The sequence below is a fragment of the Urtica dioica genome, chromosome 11 (assembly GCF_054948205.1).
Source record: "Urtica dioica subsp. dioica isolate 48M chromosome 11, U.dioica_male_clone48M_v1_H2, whole genome shotgun sequence".
Lineage (NCBI taxonomy): Eukaryota > Viridiplantae > Streptophyta > Magnoliopsida > Rosales > Urticaceae > Urtica > Urtica dioica.
In genome coordinates, this window is record NC_142766.1 from 19400197 (window position 1) to 19419221 (window position 19025).

General features: G+C 34.0%; 4 protein-coding genes across 4 annotated transcripts; all 4 read left to right on the forward strand.

Annotated features, from left to right (window-relative positions):
• Positions 1–1120: 1120 nt before the first annotated feature.
• On the forward strand, positions 1121–9619 carry LOC149382062 (MLO-like protein 6). Its single transcript, XM_089601829.1, has 15 exons — positions 1121–1446; positions 1533–1590; positions 1701–1954; positions 2344–2460; positions 2582–2642; positions 3001–3089; positions 6675–6749; positions 6982–7076; positions 7188–7237; positions 7739–7779; positions 7869–8042; positions 8153–8188; positions 8292–8359; positions 8469–8529; positions 8943–9619. Exons 1-15 carry the CDS (start codon positions 1324–1326, stop codon positions 9402–9404), a joined length of 1764 nt encoding a protein of 587 aa, XP_089457955.1. The 5' UTR covers positions 1121–1323; the 3' UTR covers positions 9405–9619.
• Positions 9620–12640: 3021 nt separating this feature from the next.
• Positions 12641–16280, forward strand: LOC149382063 (uncharacterized). The gene is made up of 3 exons (XM_089601453.1): positions 12641–12764; positions 15000–16129; positions 16200–16280. The coding sequence occupies exons 1-3, from the start codon at positions 12641–12643 to the stop codon at positions 16278–16280; spliced, it is 1335 nt and encodes a 444-aa protein (XP_089457579.1).
• Positions 15904–17465, forward strand: LOC149382064 (uncharacterized). Its single transcript, XM_089601022.1, has 2 exons — positions 15904–16582; positions 16661–17465. The coding sequence occupies exons 1-2, from the start codon at positions 16342–16344 to the stop codon at positions 17113–17115; spliced, it is 696 nt and encodes a 231-aa protein (XP_089457148.1). The 5' UTR covers positions 15904–16341; the 3' UTR covers positions 17116–17465.
• A 519-nt stretch (positions 17466–17984) lies between these two features.
• Positions 17985–18866, forward strand: LOC149382065 (Preprotein translocase Sec, Sec61-beta subunit protein). The gene is made up of 2 exons (XM_089630794.1): positions 17985–18240; positions 18360–18866. The coding sequence occupies exon 2, from the start codon at positions 18369–18371 to the stop codon at positions 18690–18692; it is 324 nt and encodes a 107-aa protein (XP_089486920.1). The 5' UTR covers positions 17985–18240; positions 18360–18368; the 3' UTR covers positions 18693–18866.
• The last annotated feature ends 159 nt before the right edge of the window (positions 18867–19025 follow it).

Below are 19025 nucleotides of genomic sequence, written 5' to 3' on the forward strand. Positions count from 1 at the left end.
AGAAGGGACTAAAAGTAAAAATATTAAAAAAAAAAAAAAAAAAAGTTATAGGGGACCGAAGCTTCCTTTTTTTTTTTTTTTTTTTTTTTTTTTAATTGACTATAAAGCCTCCCCTTGAATACAGCATGTAACATATAAGTATCATACTTACATTACATCTTTCAAATACGTTAAAAGCTCTTGACTGATTGAATATTCCCAATAATCACAACAATTACTTCATGTTATGATCAGGATAAATATATGAGTAGGACCGCAACTATGAATTGCTTATTTTCATTATTTCTTGCTTGCTTATCTAATTGGCATACGTGTGTATACATATAAGAATTAGAATATATATATATATATATATATATATATATATATATATATATGTACATATAAAAAGCCGGAGCAACAATAGTTTCCTTGAACAAAGAAGAGACTCAACAAAATATTATCAAATGATTTATCAACTACTTTGTCCTATTTTTGTGAAAAAAAATAATTATATTTTATGTTGTAGTCAAATATCAACAGTTTGATTTTCAATTAAAAAAATAAAACATGCGTGTCAGTGTTTACCAAGACAATATGGTAAAGTACCCTGCGAAAGAGAAAATGAAATCAACAAAAATGTGCTACTGCCAGCAAACTTTGTTATATGAAATGGTGACACATGTCATTATGTTTAGATAATTATTAGTTAGTGAAAATTATACAACATACTTTAAATACGAACTATCAATTTCAATTACGTTGTAACAATGGATATCTATGGGCTGTAGCGTATGTCTTTCTACTTGGTGTGCTATACCACATAAAAAAAAATATAAAAAAGATTAAATAAATCTTAAACATATTATTGAGCGTTTTTGAGAACGGTTCCGATCGAGACAAAGCAAAAATCATTTAACGGTGAGATACGGCGTGTAATATATGGCAAAGAGCCTTTGGGGTCAAACAAAACAAAAACATAATTATTAGTTTGATACGAATTTCTTGATACATATAATAAGTCAAGCGAGCTCTATCTCAGCTTACGCGTTTTAACTTTTAGAAAGTCAAAGTCCTCCATTTTTGTAATTGTTCCTTCTTTGAGTATAAATACAATACATACCAGTCTATATCTAAATAATATAATACATCATCTTTCTCTCTCTCTCTCTCTCCAATAATTTATTAGTTTTCACTTACAGCCTAACACACAAACTGTGTCAAAAACTCTCCTTATATATAAATCATCATAACCAAATGCGTGCATACATATAGGGAGAGAGAAGTGAAATTAAATTGAAGAGAGCAACAAGTAAATAAAATAAAAATAAAAATAAAAAAACCATGGCCGTGGCTGGCGGAGGAAGATCTCTGGAGCAAACGCCGACATGGGCTGTCGCGGCGGTCTGTTTCGTTTTGGTTTTGGCTTCTATCACCATCGAACACATAATCCATCTCATAGGCCAGGTATATATATATACATACATATATATATATATATGATCATGTTCTTTTATAATTATTATTATTAATTCGTGTATTTAATTTTGCAGTGGTTGAAGAAGAAGCATAGACGGGCTCTCTTTGAGTCACTAGAAAAGGTCAAATCAGGTTTGTTTGTGAGACGATGTATTATTTGAGGAATTTGTGAGAGATTATTATTATGGTTATTCAATGATTTAGAATTGAATTTGGGTTGATGAGTTATTATATACTTTCAGAGCTGATGTTGTTGGGGTTCATATCGTTGCTTCTAACGGTGGGTCAAGCGCCGATATCCAACATTTGCATATCAAAGGCGATTGGGGACACGTGGCATCCGTGCAACAAGGCCCGAGAACAAGACATGGTCAAGGAGGAAGACACCGGAGCCAACCACCGGAGGTTGCTCTCCGCCGTTCTAGATTCCGGCGGCGGCGGCGCTGGATTCCGCCGTCTTCTGGCCGCCGTGAATAAGGACAAATGTGCTGAGAAGGTATGGCCACAATGACGTGTGTAATGTCACCATATATATTCTTCTTTTTTTTTTTCCTGCTTTATCCTTTTCTTGTCGCCTTTATAGGATTATAAATCTTTATTTTTCAAATTTTCTTATCCCTTTGGATTCCTTCACATCCAAATGAGCTCAAACAATTTAATTTCCCAAGTCTACCCTTTAGCTACTATTGCATGGCTAGAAGAAAGTTAAAAACTCACGTCCGTGATACACATGTGAAAAAAATATTGCGTTTTTATTTTTTGATGGAGTAAATATTGTCATTGAGTTCCCCTAAGAAAATTCACCAACTTAATTTTTGATATGCTGAATATAAAAGTATTATTAAAAAAAAAGAACGTATATAATATTTATTGTAATTTTTGTAGGGAAAAGTTCCATTTGTGTCGGCAGACGGTATTCATCAGCTGCATATATTCATCTTCGTGCTGGCTGTGTTCCACATCCTTTATTGCATTTTTACTATGGCTCTTGGTAGAGCCAAGGTACGTAAATAAATCATTGTCTATTATTAAATTCAGAACTTTTTTTTTTTTTTTTTGCTTTCATATTTCTATGTCTAATCAACACTCAATTGTCTATATTAATGGCTGTGTATTTACGTAGATGAGAAGTTGGAAGCACTGGGAAAGGGAAACAAAAACCGCTGAATATCAGTTCTCTCATGGTAACTGATCATATATATACGTCTAGCTCTCTATTTTAAATATATACTTTTTACAAGTATGTGTATATATATATCTTAAATCATGTAATTTTGACTAATAATGTCATCTGTAGTTGAACTGCTAATATGTCATGTTATTTTGATCAACGATATCACTTTTAAAATAAATAAATAAGTTAAATTTGTGTGAGCGATATTTAGGTACATATGTTGTTAATGTTACATATGCATATACATTAATAAGGGAATGAGATGATTAGAGTCTGAATTATAACTTTTTTTTATAAAAATAATATAACATAAAATAGATAAAGTAGATTATTAATACAAATAATTTGTACAATCATGTAAATCTCAGATCCAGAACGGTTCAGATTTGCAAGAGATACATCCTTTGGAAGAAGACATTTGAGTTTCTGGACCAACACACCTGTTCTCATGTGGATTGTAAGAATCTCTCTCTTTTTCCCCTCTTAATTTCTACATGCATATTAATTTCTTCACATGTTTAGAAAGTAAAATTTGCATATATATAACGCATATTGTATGAATCATGGAATCGTTTTGGAGGGTGATATTTGTTAAAAAAAAATTAAAAATTTCCCACACGTGCGTGTGGCTATTAAATATTAATTTTCAGATAATCCCACATGCATGTGAGTTGATATATGAAATAAATATATACATCTATATTTAATGTTGAAAAGATATACACAATAAATAAAAACTAACGTAATAATATATATTGTGTACGTTTTATTTGGTTCGAAACATACACCTTCTCTCCTTGTATATATTCTATTTCCCGTACATATAATTTACCATAATCTTTTATTGCAATTATATAAAGAATTGAATATTTAGGAAAAGAATATTTTGCACTAATGCAAATATTCTTCATTACAATACTTTCCCCTTAAATACTCTTAATGATCTTTCAATATACATTCATATTGATCCATTACCAGCAGCTCCCAACAAAAGATTTCAAGAGCTATTAAAACTTTGTTTTAGCTTTTCAAGATCCACATTTATAATTGTAAAAGAAGAAATATGGGAGATTTCTATGAAAAAGTTGCTATTCAATTTATATTTATATTAAATCCTTGGATATTTTTCAGTGAGAAAAATAATGGCCAAAAATATTTTATTTTTCAAAACGCATTCCAGTGCGTCTTCTAAACCTTGTATTTGCATACATGATACATTTAGGCGTTAAGTAATGAGTCATTTTACGTTCCTTATGACTATAATCAATTTGAGGTGGTCCTTTTGACCTAACAATATATGACTATACAGTGGAACGATCGTTCCAATTATCTAGTGCATGAATTTAGTAGCTTTCTGCAATTAATCTCATTGAAGCCTCCATTAAGTCCCTTAAATGATGTTGAAATTACGGCCCCTTTTTTAATTGGAAAGACGTCCCTGCATGCTAAAATATATTAATAAAATAAGTATAAGCTCTTATAAAATAGGTTGATGTAGTTAAATAGTCAATTTAAAGTTATAAAAATTTAAAGTTATAAATTTGTAAAATAGTCAAAGTTTATCTTAATTTAGTGAAATAGCCAAAATGTGCAGCAATCTGTTTTCAAAAAAATTTTGACCCCAAGATTAATTTTTTGAAAGTGATAAATTGCTTATAATAATCGTAAAAAAAATTAATCCTAACCTTCAAAAAAATTTTGAAAACATAAATTTGAATACTTTCCTGAAATGTTGAAATTTTGACTATTTTGCTAATCAATAAGTTTATGAAAACTATTTTGTATAATTTTTTTAATAAAATAAAAATAAAATTTGCTAATCAATAAGTTTATGAAAGCTATTTTGTACAATTTTTCCAATAAAATAAAAACACAAATACTTGGCTTGTAGAACGCTCTTTGTATCTGAATTAATTTACGCATGACAAGTGATAACATTGTGTTCCACTTCCACTTAAACTTGTCGTTTTGTTTAAATCTGTGCTTTTTCCATCAATGATATTGGCTATGTTTGGTTCAGCTTATTAAGCTTGATTTTAGTTTTTTCTAAAAGTTAAATCATATTTAAGTGTTTGGTAAAATTGTTTTTTCTAAAAGCTAAAAAGTGTTTTTGAATATTTTAACTAAAAAACCAAAAGCTACAATTTGTAGCTTTTATACGTAGCTTTAGTTTTTGGATTGTAATTTCTCTCTCTTAACTTTTTTTTCTCTTACACTAACTTTTAATTCTAATTATCATTATATGCTTTTATCAAATAATTTTTTTGACGTCACCAAAATTTATAATTTATTTTTTACTTTCTATAGACACCCACTTTGATATATTTTTTATATAACAAAATATATCTTATTATTATTATTAATTACATTTTATATAAATAATTATCACTTATAAATATTAATATATATTTTACCAAACACTAAATCAGCTTTTGTTAACAGCTACAGCTATTTTACAATAGTTTACCAAACACTCATCTGTTTTTTAAAACAACAGTTTTTTCGTACAACTATTTTAAAATCACTTTTTTAAAAAGCAAAGCTATGCCAAACACAGCCATTATCGCTCCCAATTATCTAACTTTTTATTTTATGAAATACATAGTTGCATGCTCTTCAAATCCCATATAAATAATAATTTCTTCAATATTTTTTCAAATGTGATTATTTTTTCAACATTTGAAATATTTTACGAAGAAGTTCGCCATTTTAGATGTATTTTAGTTAAAAAATAAAAAATCATTAAATTTAGTATAATCGATGTCTGTTTCCATCCTTACCCTAGTACACAATGTTTGAAAAGTGTTAATATGTATATTCAAATATTTCTTACGTGGATTATCCATTTGGGAACCAAAGCTAATCGCTCCACGTGAATTTTTTTATTTATTTATTATTTTCTATTTTACAACTATAAAGCATTCTTAGCTGATCAAGAATTAATCTTTCTAAAGTTCGTCTTTTAATTTTCAAAACATTAGAGGATTTAGATCGAGCTCTAAAGTATTATTTCCTTTCCAATTTCGCGACTCGTGTTTCCTTCAATAATTATAACATGCTTTGGTCTTTTAGTGTTTTTTATTTTTAAGTAGACTCAGTTAACGGTTCAAAAGGCTCATCTCGTCCATTTTGTTTTTGTTTTTGTTTTTTGGTTTCTTGTATTTGCGGTCAATTCCTAATAGTGCCGCTGACAGTGATGGGGTCAATAAATGGTTATACATTACAAAATAAAGAAATAAACATTACATGTTTACATCCCACTTAAATCGACAATTGTTTTTTAAAAAAAAAAAGTGTACCGCGCTAATTGAATTGGCTTAAAGTTGAAGATTGTTAAAATATTGTCGGTGCGAATTAGACGCGTAGTTTATAATAATATACGATGACATGCGTATGCGTATAAATAAGAGAGATACCGGTCTAAAATGGGAAGCTTAGACATTGACATGCATTTAGTTTATCTGGTTACACAATAATAATTCAGTTTGACTTTTGTAAATTAACTTCAACTAAAATTGATCGGCATTAAATGTGTTCGTTTTACAATTGCGGCCTTTTACATACACGTCATCCGGACAAATTAAGCCCCTGTTTGATTAACTTTTCTGTTTTTGTTTTCTGTTTTCTGATTCTAAATTCTAGAAAACAGTTTTAGAAAAACTGTTTGGTTATAAATTCAGAAAACAGATTTAGAATCATGTTTCTATTTTCTTTGAAATTTGTTTAGAAAACAGAAAACAATGAAAAGTTGTTTTCTGTTTTATCTCTATACAATTGAATGGAAAACATAACCAAACAACATTTAAAATATTCTGAAACATAATTCTAAATCTGTTTTTTAAATTTAAAAATTAGAATCAGAAAACAGAATTTAAAAACAGAAAACGAGTTTAGAAAACTAAACCAAACGGCCCCTAAGTTTTTTATTTATTTATCAAATATTATTTTTGAAATACAATATATAATACATATATATATATATATATATATATATATATATAATGTACACATAATTATTTAACTGTCATATCTTGCTGCGCAGGTTTGTTTTTTCAGACAATTCGTAAGGTCGGTGCCTAAAGTTGATTATTTAACTTTGAGGCATGGGTTCATAATGGTAAGTGTTCCTAGCTAATTTTTTTTTTTAAAGGCGTGTTCCTAGCTAATTAATACGATTGAATTTCCGTGGCAGAACACTAATTTTGCTATTAATTAAAATGGCGATTTTGTGGGTTTTTGTTACAAGACTATTTTGCTTCGACGAAAGTTCTTTTTTTTAATTTGTTTATTTTTATTTTTATCTTTACATGTTCTGGAAATTTTAATTAATTACATTCTTGCTTTTTCAGGCACATTTGGCTCCTCAAACCCATCAGAATTTTGACTTTCAGAAGTACATCAATAGATCCCTAGAAGAAGACTTTAAGGTGGTCGTGGGAATTAGGTCAGTTCTTAATTATCATAATTTTTCGTTTAACCATTTTGATTTCTTTAATCATTACCATTAAGTGGAAGTAGATTCATTGAAGTAATCAACGTTTTGTCATGATTTCAGTCCCCCGATTTGGTTCTTCGCAGTTGTGTTTCTACTCTTCAATACCCACGGTAACTTACTTTTCATGGACTATATAAAAAATAAAAAATAAAACATATAATATTAGGTGAATCTTAAATAATAAAAACCTCGTGAAAAACGTGCATATGCACGTATTTGCCCGCCAAGCTTTCCTCGAACCATCCATATAATTCTGTTCTCTAATATAGTAAGGGCAGGGAGTACTTTTTGTCATACTATTGAAAAATTACCGAATAATTGGACCACCACATACAATTCTATAATAAATTAATAAGTAGGATCGTCCGTTTGTAAAATTTATTGAAAGAATACAAATATTCAAATTATGATCGTTTGAGTAAAAATAAAAATAAAAATTACAAGATAAGATTCATTAAAAGGAAATTAATTTTTATCTACTGCCTTTAATAATATTAAAATATAAATAGCCAAATTTGATATATATATGTATATATATATATATCCAACACCAATTAAAACTATTTAATTCCAGAATATAGAGCTGATATTTTTGGTTTATTTTGTGACAGGCTGGTACTCTTATTTTTGGCTGCCGTTTGTTCCGTTGATTGTAAGCAAAACAAGACCCATCTATTCACATATATAAATATGCATGTGATGCAGCGGCTAATATAATGGACGGTTGTGATGTGGTTGCAGGTAATCCTTCTGGTGGGGACGAAGCTACAGGTGATCATAACCAAAATGGGGCTCCGAATCCAAGAGAGAGGAGAGGTGGTAAAAGGTTTACCCGTGGTCCAACCCGGTGATGACCTTTTCTGGTTCAATCGCCCTCGTCTTATTCTTTACCTTATCAATTTTGTTCTATTTCAGGTCTGTTGTGCAATTTCAATTTCTACTACTTTTTTTTTTTTTTTTTTTTTTCCAATATATAAATTAAACGATTATATTAATTATGTGTTTTAATTTCCAATGTTTTGCAGAATGCCTTTCAGCTGGCTTTCTTTGCATGGACTTGGGTAAGCTAGCTCTTATGTATATACATTACATATGTTTTTTTTTTCTTCTTTCGCTACAATAATATAGTAAGTCTCATATTCCATATTGATTAATATATTTCAGTATGAATTTGGACGTAAATCTTGTTTCCATGAGCACACTGAGGACTTGGTCATTAGAATCACAATGGGGTACATATACCATGCTCCCTTGTTATACTTTATTTTTTTATCCTAATTTAATTTATACTACAAATACAACACAATAAGAGCTAATCATAAGATAATGATTTATTTGCAGGATCTTGATACAGATTCTTTGCAGTTATGTCACACTCCCTCTCTACGCTCTGGTCACTCAGGTATAGTCGAAATTTTTTTAAACAAATATAGCCAAAAATAGACAAATTTTAATACTCTAAAAAAATATTGACTTATATATAAATAAGATATTTATCTCGTGTATATATTTATATCCAGGGCAAAAAATTTATTGACACTGCCGAATATTCCCATTTTTTTCTTTCAAATTTTAGTTATTTTTCTTAAATAATCTTAACTAATTTACAAATTTATTTATTTATTCAATCAACTATTCGGCTAGAAAATATACCTTATTGAAAAAATTATACAAAATATACCTTTTTTTTCCCTTTCCCTTATGACACTTTATTTTAATTTTTTGCTAGACATAACGTCTAAAATACCGATGGTAATTTCGTTGATAAAACAAACCACATGAAATGAGTACGAATAATAACCAACTCTGATACAGATGGGAACAAGCATGAAGCCAACAATATTCAACGACAGAGTTGCGGCGGCGCTGAGGAACTGGCACCACGCGGCCAGGAAGCACGTGAAGCTCCAGAGCCGCGCCGGCTCAACTCCGGCGACCCCGCTATCGAGCCGGCCGGCGACTCCGTCGCGCCACGCGTCGCCGGTGCACCTCCTCCGCGGCCACCGCGGGTCCGCCGAGAGCCTCCAGGCCTCCCCTCGCCGCTCCAACGCCGAGCAAGCCTGGGACGACCTCGACTCTCCCTCCCCTTCCAACCACCGCCGGCAGACCGAGATCGCCGCCGATAACCTCCGAATCGAGATGGGCTCGGCCTCCGCCGCCGCCGCCGGAGGAGACCACCTCAGAGATTTCTCCTTCGAACGCCCTCCTCTAGCTCTTAGTCTAACAACGTTTCACAGTAGTAATAATGATAATAGTACTAACAGTGACCGTGTATGAATATGGTGAAATCAAGCTATACACATAATTTATACATATATACACACACCACACGTCAAGTCAAGCCCATCTGAAGTTTTTATTTTTATTTTTTATAAATTTGTAAATACAAAGCTGTAGCTCGGTATCCGTATTATGTTCGTTGAGTTTCAGAAGATACTTCTTAATTGAAAGAGGAAAAAAAAAGGGGGAGAGTTGTATCATTTATGTTTCAACTTCAAGTTGTCATTATTTGATCGCATTACTTAATTACTTATGGAAATACTATACAAATTAGCCGTCTGAAATTAATTGAGTAGAAAAATAAGCGAACTAGCCAAAGTTACACCGTCAATTTTTTTTAACATCAAGATTAAATTTTTTGATAATTATTATACGCAATTTATTACTTTCAAAATTATTAATCCAATGATTAATATTATTTTTGTAACTTGATTATTGTACATTTTAGCTATATCTCTAATTTTAAGCAAATATTGACTATTTTACAAAATACTTAACTTTAAATAAACTATTTAGCCAAATCAATTAATGGATACCGATACCGATAAAAATACCAACGAAAATACAGAAAGTCCGATATTTCTAAGAACCCGTAGACTTATCATACAAAAAATAGGTTGCTGAAAAAATATCACATCAAAAGCAATTCATCTCCTATCCAACTCCATTTATAACTTTAAATTGAATTTTCTATAAAAAAATCTCTTTTGCTCAGACATCTATATTTATTTTTATTGCTAATTATATAATTCAGTAACATTGTTCATCAACCCTTAAAAACTATAAAAACGTTATTTTAGCGCGGATTTTAGAGTTCGAGTAAATTTCACTCTAAAATATGTTTTAGACTTCGATCGAAGATGCGAAAAAAAAACATTAGTAGCGGAACATCTAATAAAATCAATGATGTGTTGTGTCCCTACAAATTAGGAGCGGGTCCCACAACTTTAATATCCAATAAATATCACCCATGTCAGCTTTGATACCGCGCTAAACATACAAAAAAAGGATAATCTAGCAACGTAGCTAATTTCAAACATGGTTTTAAGGATGTAGCCAACATTTGGTAAATTTTGTAATCTAGCCATTTATAGAAATAAACGGTTAGAAAATATCGAAAATACCCTTATGTAACATAAATCATAAAAACCAAATACTAGTCAACGTTTCAGTCAGCCGAAGTTATCGTGCGTAAAATAAACGAAAATTAACTGAAATTAATAGAAAATTAGAAATAAATAAATGCTCAATAACCAACTTTGCCAAATATAGAATTTTTTTTAAAATTCTAAATATATACACATGTATTAACTTCGAAAATTCGTATTGAAAATTTGATCGGCTTGTGAATTACACTGTATTAAATGCGTATTAAAGGAAATGAAAGAAATATCAATTGATAACACCATTGACAACTTCAAACTAAAATAAACGGAAATTAACAGAAAATTAGAAAGAAATAAACGCTCAATAACCAACTTTGCCAAATATAGAATTTTTTTTTAAATACTAAATATATACACGTGTATTAACTTCGAAAATTCGTATTGAAAATTTGATCGACTTGTGAATAACACCGTATTAAATGCGTATTAAAGGAAAGGAAAAAAATATCAATTGATAACATCATCGACAACTTCAAACTAAAATAAACGGAAATTAACTGAAATTAAATGAAAATTAGAAAGAAATAAACGCTCAATAACCAACTTTGCCAAATATAGAATTTTTTTTTAAAAATACTAAATATATACACGTGTATTAACTTCGAAAATTCGTATTGAAAATTTGATCGGCTTGTGAATAACACCGTATTAAATGCGTATTAAAGGAAATGAAAGAAATATCAATTGATAACACCATCGACAACTTCAAACTAAAATAAACGGAAATTAACTGAAATTAAATGAAAATTAGAAAGAAATAAACGCTCAATAACCAACTTTGCCAAATATAGAATTTTTTTAAAAAATACTAAATATATACACGTGTATTAACTTCGAAAATTCGTATTGAAAATTTGATCGGCTTGTGATAACACCGTATTAAATGCGTATTAAAGGAAATGAAAGAAATATCAATTGATAACACCATCGTCAACTTCAAACCGGTGGGCATTGATCGGCTCTACCTGCACATAAGTAAATTTACCATAATTAACAAAACAGCGGAGATTAACAAAAAATTAGAAAGAAATAAACGCTCAATAACAAACTTTGCCAAATATATATATTTTTTTAAAAATTCTAAATATATACACGTGTATTAACTTCGAAAATTTTGGTTGATCAAACGTGAGCTACAAGTTTTGTAAGCAAATTCTAGTAGAGGATATTATAGTAATTAACATCTTACATAATTAAGACACGTCATCATTTTTTGCTAGAGTGAAAATTTGGACGAAACGTTGACTAGATTACAATTTAAACGTTTCAGGTGGCTTAGTTCTACTAATTTTTCAAAAAAAAAAAAAAAAAAAGTTGTGTAAATCATTTTTACCAAATGCTCAATGACTACAATATAACTAGTTTCACCCTCAATATATATATATATATATATATACTCAACTAATAGTTAGTTGAACATGTAATGGCTAACCAGCAATACCAAAAAAAAAAATATTAAAGAATTGGGCCTAATTAGAATAACACTCGGTAAAGGAGCAGTCAGGCCCACTCATGCCCCGAGGCCCGATCATGTCATATCCCTTGGAAATGAAAATACATATATATATATATATATATATATATATATATATATATATATATGTCAAAATATTAAATGTCAGGATAAGATTTAAGGCTGGCAAAAATAGCACGTAGTCATATGCAAAACAAACGATATCAATTATCATGATCAAGTATTTGCCTGATGTGTTTTGTTTTCACTTTTTTTAGTGTTCATTACACATATATTAGTATTTAGTAGTACCGGAAAGTGCATTGCGTGGTTCAGATCCTAATTCCCAAAGCAAGCAAGAAACAAATCATTACCAAAAGTTGAGTGTCGTTTATGTTAGAAAAGCAAATAAAAGCCACCCAGAAAACGACAACTCTCACCTCATCAATCCGCAGTTTGGCGCGTTTTTCAACTCCTCATATTTTCCGCCCCTTGTTTTCTCTCTGTCCCTCCCTCAGTATAAGTATTACCTCTCCATATATTTGCTACATAGATATATAGATATTGATTGGAGAGAGAGAGAGAGAGAGAGAGAGAGAGAGAGTGAGAGAGATATGGAGAGATTATTGGGGAAGATAGGAAGACAGTGCTATGCTGTTCTGTGCCTAGGAGTTTTGGTCATCTCTGTCGCCGTCGCGCGCTACGTCACCGCCGATGACTCCACCGGCTATCACCGCCGTACCACCACCGCCCACTAAATCCACATTTGTTCTTGTGCCTCGCGACTCAATTAACTTCTCAAGTTATTTATGTTGATCGAATTCCCTTTATTTGATGTATTATACGGCCAGGTTTACCATATGCTTTTTGGACGCTGTAACGAGTTCAATTACGTAGTTAATGAATAAATATTGGGCTATTTTTTTTACAAATAATTGGCTACATAGCTATCTACTAATTTGGTTTTAGCCAACCTTTCGTTAATGTCCCGTAAATAGTCATCTTGTTTACGTGACATCTTATTAATTGAATTAGTTGTACATTTTTGCCATTACGCTATTTTAATTAGGCAGTTTTTTTTTTTAAATTCCGAATCAAATATTGAAACCGAATAGGGAAGTTTTCAAATTTGAAATTTGAATTTTCCAGCAGATTTGGAAAGTTCTTAGCCCATTAATTGTTATGTATTTGGAAATTTTAGTGTTGACTTTAGATAATTAGTTTCTATTTTCGTTGCAATTCATTATTGATAAAATCTGTAAATATATTCTTCATTTATTGATATTATTTTGTCTTCCATATATTCATAATTTCCAGAATTTTCGTGCCCAAAATATTTCCAGAATTTTTTTTTCAGTTTATTTACACGAATATACTGTAAATATGCTTTGTATTTACAATGAATATACTGTAAATAAGCTTCGTATTTACAATGAATATACTGTAAATAAGCTTCGTATTTACACAAATATACTGTAAATATGATTTCTATTTACACGGCCATACTGTAACTGTAACCACTCGGCCAAAACTCAAAATCAAAGACACGGCCAAACACTTTCATGAAGCCACAACCCACATTCAATGTACAATTTCGAGCATCCAATCATATTAATCAGCCATAATCAAGCATCAAAGAACATCAAAACCACGGAATTCCTCTTGAGAACTCAAACCCCCAAATCAATCTTCAACACCCTAATTTTCAAAATCAATTTGGGTAAACAAAACCTCACATTGTTTCTGGTAGAATTGAACTCTCCAGCGCCCTTCCACCTATTCTCCGGTGTCTCTTCGTCGGCGGCTCGCGGCGGTCGCGCGCGGCGGCGCTCGGTCTCAGCGGGATGGCGCACGCGAGGAAGAGAAGCTCGGGCTTGGGCTGGTGCTGGTGGCCGCGCGCAGAAGAGAAGAAGGAGAAGAAGACGGCGGCGCTCGGTCTCAGCGGGATGGCGCGCGCGAGGAAGAGAAGCTCGGGTTGGTGATGGTGGCCGCGCGCAGAAGAGAAGAAGGAGAAGAAGACGGCGGCGCTCGGTCTCAGCGGGATGGCGCGCGCGAGGAAGAGAAGCTCGGGCTCGGGCAGTTGCTGGTGGCTGCGCGCAGAAGAGAAGAAGGAGAAGAAGACGATGTTTGGTCCGAGCGCCGATAAAGAAGGTTTTTCGCTGAAGAAACCAGAGCACGCGAATAATTTTTTTGGGTTTTCAAATTGGGGATTTCGTGTTTGACATTTATGTTTGTGTGAGAGAGAAGATAGCGTGTGAGAGAGAAGATTGCGTGAATCAATGGTATTAATTACGGAGCTTCGATGTTTTAAAAAGCGTTTTCAAGGCGCGCCTTGAGGCGAGGCGACCGGAAACTTCCTCCAGGCTCAAGCCTAAAAAAAAAAGCGACCAGCACCTTGGACCATTTACGCGTGCGCCTGGAGCGTACGCTTGGAAAATAAAGCCACAGGCGAGCCTGGAATGGCTGGTATAGAAAAAAAAAATTAGGCCAGTTGAAATTTTTGGGCCTTATTTTTTGGGCCTGGGTTATTGGTAATCTGAAACTAATAAAAGAAACGAAAATTAATAAACCTAGGTTAAATTTTAATCGTTGTTTTGGCTGCTCCACGCGACTTTACGTTCGAACTTCTCCTCCATCTCCACGCTGGTCTTCTCCTACATCTCCACGCTCTCTTCTGCTTCATCTCCACGCTGCGCTTCTGATTAGGTAAGCTTCTTTTTCTTTTTCCTTGTTTTTGGTCTAGGCAGATATATTTTGGTCGTTCAGCAGCTTTGTTTTTTTTTTTTTTTTTTTTTGGGTTTCGTTCTGTCCTATTTGCCTGAGTATGCTTTGATATATTTTGTAGGATAATGTCTGGTCGAAAAAAAACGATTTTGCTCATAAGTTTTGTACGGAGCATCCGGTTGAAGACGAGTCTGGGGAAAAAAAATTACACCTACTTCAAGTGTAATTTTTGCGAAAAAATTATTAAAGGGAGCATCAAACGGGTGAAAGATCATCTCGTCGGGACGCACAATAATGTCGCACCATGTGACAAGGTTACCGATGAAGTCAAGAAGCTATGTGCCGATAATCTTAACGGTGCTAGAGTCTCGAAAGAGATGGCTGCAAGAAACAAAGAGGAGCAGATAGCCAATGGTTCGTATTTTGGTTCTTCTCAAGAGGGTGGTTCTTCTACCGGGAATATGCATTTTTTTGCGCCCGATCGTGGTGTACGAGGACCGATGGACAGATTTGTGAGTGGCCCTCAAGATGAGAATCAAACTCAAGAAGTCCTTCACGCAACGGTGAAAGAGTATCGGAATAGAGTGGCCCTCGACATAGCGCGATTCATTTACGAAAATGGAATTGCGTTCAATGTGGTAAGGAGTCCATCATTCATCGGTATGATGCGCTCCGTTGGGAATTTCGGTCGAGGATTAACTTTGCCGTCCATGTACGAGATACGGACATGGTGTTTGGAAGAGGAAGTGAAGACAACGATGAAGATGGTTGATGAAGTGAAGCTTACGTGGCCCAAGATCGGCGTAACAATAATGTCGGATGGGTGGTCGGACATCAAACAAAGAGGCATCATCAACTTTCTCGTCAACAATCCATATGGTACGGTTTTTTTAAAGTCTATCGATGCATCGGCTTATGTCAAAGACGCGGATTTGTTGTTCAAGATGCTTGACGACGTGGTTGAAGAAGTCGGAGAGGAAATTGTTGTCCAAGTTGTGACCGATAATGCGAGTGCATATAAATCCGCGGGCAAAAAGTTGATGGAGAAAAGAAAGCGTCTTTATTGGACGCCATGTGCGGCTCATTGCATCGATTTGATGCTTGAGAAAATTGGAGAGTTACCGCAACATCGAAATGCTTTACACAAAGCAAAGACCGTGGCCAAGTTCATCTATAATCATTCATGGGTGTTGAGTTTGATGAGAAGGTTCACCGAGAAAGAAATTGTTCGGCCGGCCGTCACAAGATTCGCCACGGCCTTTTTGACTCTACAAAGGCTTAAGGAGTTGAGGCAACCTTTAGAAGCCATGTTTGCTTTCGAAGAATGGGCTTCTAGTACGTGGGCAAAGAAAGCCGAAGGGAAACAAATGAAGAAAATCGTAGTCAAAGATGATGTCTTTTGGCGAGGAGTAACATATGCTCTTAAAACCACCGGGCCTCTTGTTAAAGTGTTGGGGATGGTTGACGGCGAAAGGGCTCCGTCAATGGGATTCATCTATGATGGCATGGATAAAGCAAATGAAGAGATAGCTAAGGAATTCAAAGGAGAAGAGAGTGTCTACAAAGAGATTTGGGACATCATAGATGTGAAATGGAGCGTCAACTACATCACGAGCTCCATGCAGCCGCTTACTTCTTGAACCCGCAACTTCACTATAGCCCTAACTTCTACGTTGATAAAGAGGTTAAAATGGGTCTTTATGCGTGCATGGGTAGGCTTATTCCCGATGTGGATTATGTGAAAGCCATTGACCAACTAGAAGATTTTAAGTTGAGGAAAGGGTTGTTTGGCATGCGAGCGGCTCAATTATGCTATCAGACACGTTCTCCCGGTAAGTGTATACATGAATATTAATTTAAATACTTTTTAATGGATAATAGTTGAAATAATTATTTTAACCTTAATGTAGATCGTTGGTGGGCTGAACTCGGAGATGATGCGCCGGAGCTTCAAAAGTTCGCGACTAGAGTTCTTAGCCTCACTTGTTCCGCATCCGGGTGTGAGCGTAATTGGAGCATCTTCAATCAAATTCAGACAAAGAGGAGGAATCGACTAGCTGCCGTTAGGATGAACAAATTGGTATATGTCATGTTTAATAAGAGATTGAAAGATCGTCACTTGAAGCTAAAGAATAGACAAAGTAACGGTGATGAGGAATTTGATCATTTGATCGTTGACGACATGGCTTCCGATGATGAATGGCTATTTGAAAACGAGGATCAAAATGAAGATGGGAGTGGAGATGAGAGCGGAGAAGTCAACGAGACTAATGGAACGAATGCTTCTACTTCCAAAAGAAAGAACCAAAGCGATGGAAGAAGAACAACCAAGAAGGCGAGAGGTAATTCTACTTTGATCAACTAAGATTTGTTTTTTTATTTATTTTTTGTAATTTGCTTGATAACTTTAATAACATATTACCATGTATAGGCAACAGAACTTCAGTGTTTGACGAGGACACGGAAGATGATGATAGTTTCGCGGATCACGAAGAACATGATCGTGACTATGATGGAATGTTTAACTATTAGTTATTTATAGTCTTGTACTTATCTAAGCATTATAAGTCTACAACTTTTTTGGGATTATTTCAGATTTTATAAAATATTTTGAATTATGCCTAATTATCAAGGCTTACGCCTTGATACGCCTTGAGGCTTACGCCTCGCCTTGAAAACAGAAATCGCCTCGGTTACCGTTTACGCCTTTTAAAACCTTGCGGAGCTTTATGATGTTCCTCAATAACTGCGGCAGTTATTATCGTAATATATTGATTTATATGAATTTATTTTGAGGAGGTTAAGGGCGGGAACGGTTGAGAGGTTATTTTGGTATTTTGCTCTTTGAAAATAAATGAGGCTGACTATTAACATGAAATTAACCAAATGTTGGCCAAAACCAAAACAGTCTAAACTGGGAGACTATTTAGCTATATAACCCTTTTTTTATTATCGCTAAAAGTCACATCATTAATTCATAATTTTAAGAAAACACCCCAACCTCTGGATAAGTCTAATAAAGAAAATGGTATTTTTGAGAAATATTAATGGCATGAGAAAAAAAAAAATGATCTTTCGCATATTAAACGACAAAGTTTGACTTGTACAAGAAATATGAACGACAGGTAAGTTGCGCCTCCCCCACAAGCAAGAAGAAGCAAATATAATTTAACAAATTTAAAGGTGGGTTAATAAAATTAACCGATCGATTAATTTATATCTTTATCATTTATTTTGGTCAAAATTATAAATCTATCATTCAAATATTTAAAATATAACAAATTGTGTATATTTTATTTTTAAAATGAAAAGACACGGGATCTTTTTTTTTAGACATGAATCCAAAATCGCTGAAAATGCTTGGCTTCAACACCGTACACGGAGTTTCCGCTTCATACGGCTCCTCTAGAGTATAATCTGACCATCAAACAATAAGACATCATTAAAGAATTCCGAGCCGAGCCTCTGCTTTTGAACGTGTCAAGATACTGTATTAAGATATCCATGGTTTTTGTGATTTGTTAATTGATATATACTCTCTTTAGTTTTGTATTGGCTTTTTAGTCGCACAGCTTGAACTTTTTTTTTTCTACAATTCTCTCTCTCAAGCGAGCAACAATGGTGAGAGGTGCTTCCCAATCCCAGTCATCTTCTTCCTCGACCTCGCGCCCAGGCCTCACGGCTCCGCGCGGATCGGCGGCCGCGACGGCGGGGATTCGTCGCCGGAGGCTCGGCGGAAGCGGCGCGGCGAGCTCGTCCTCGATCGGCGGCGGATCCGGTCCCGGCGGGAATATGCTAAGGTTCTACACCGACGAAGCTCCGGGAATGAAGATCTCGCCGACCGTCGTGCTCGTTATGAGCCTCTGCTTCATCGGCTTCGTCACGGGTCTCCACGTCTTCGGAAAGCTCTACCGCTCCCGATCAGACGCCGGCGAGGCCTGATCATCGGCGCTTCCATCGGTACGTCTTCGGATCTCCGTGGGAAGGTCGATTGGCGGTGGTGATTTAGGATCTGCGATGAGATTGTATTTCTTCGTTTTGCTTATGCTTTTGTGTAAATAGCTGCTCTAGGGTTTTGGATCTTGTTAATTTGATTCCCTTTTCCCTTCGAAAGAAGTTGTTCGTATCGTTTTACCAATCTTGACTTGCTCTTGCTCTCTGCTTCAGTAACTCATAAGATGACTGTGTCGTAGTTTGTCCTGAAACGACAACTGATAGGACTTTTGATTGTCGTTCGGAACTACCTTGTATGAAATTTCTTACAGAAATATGCTT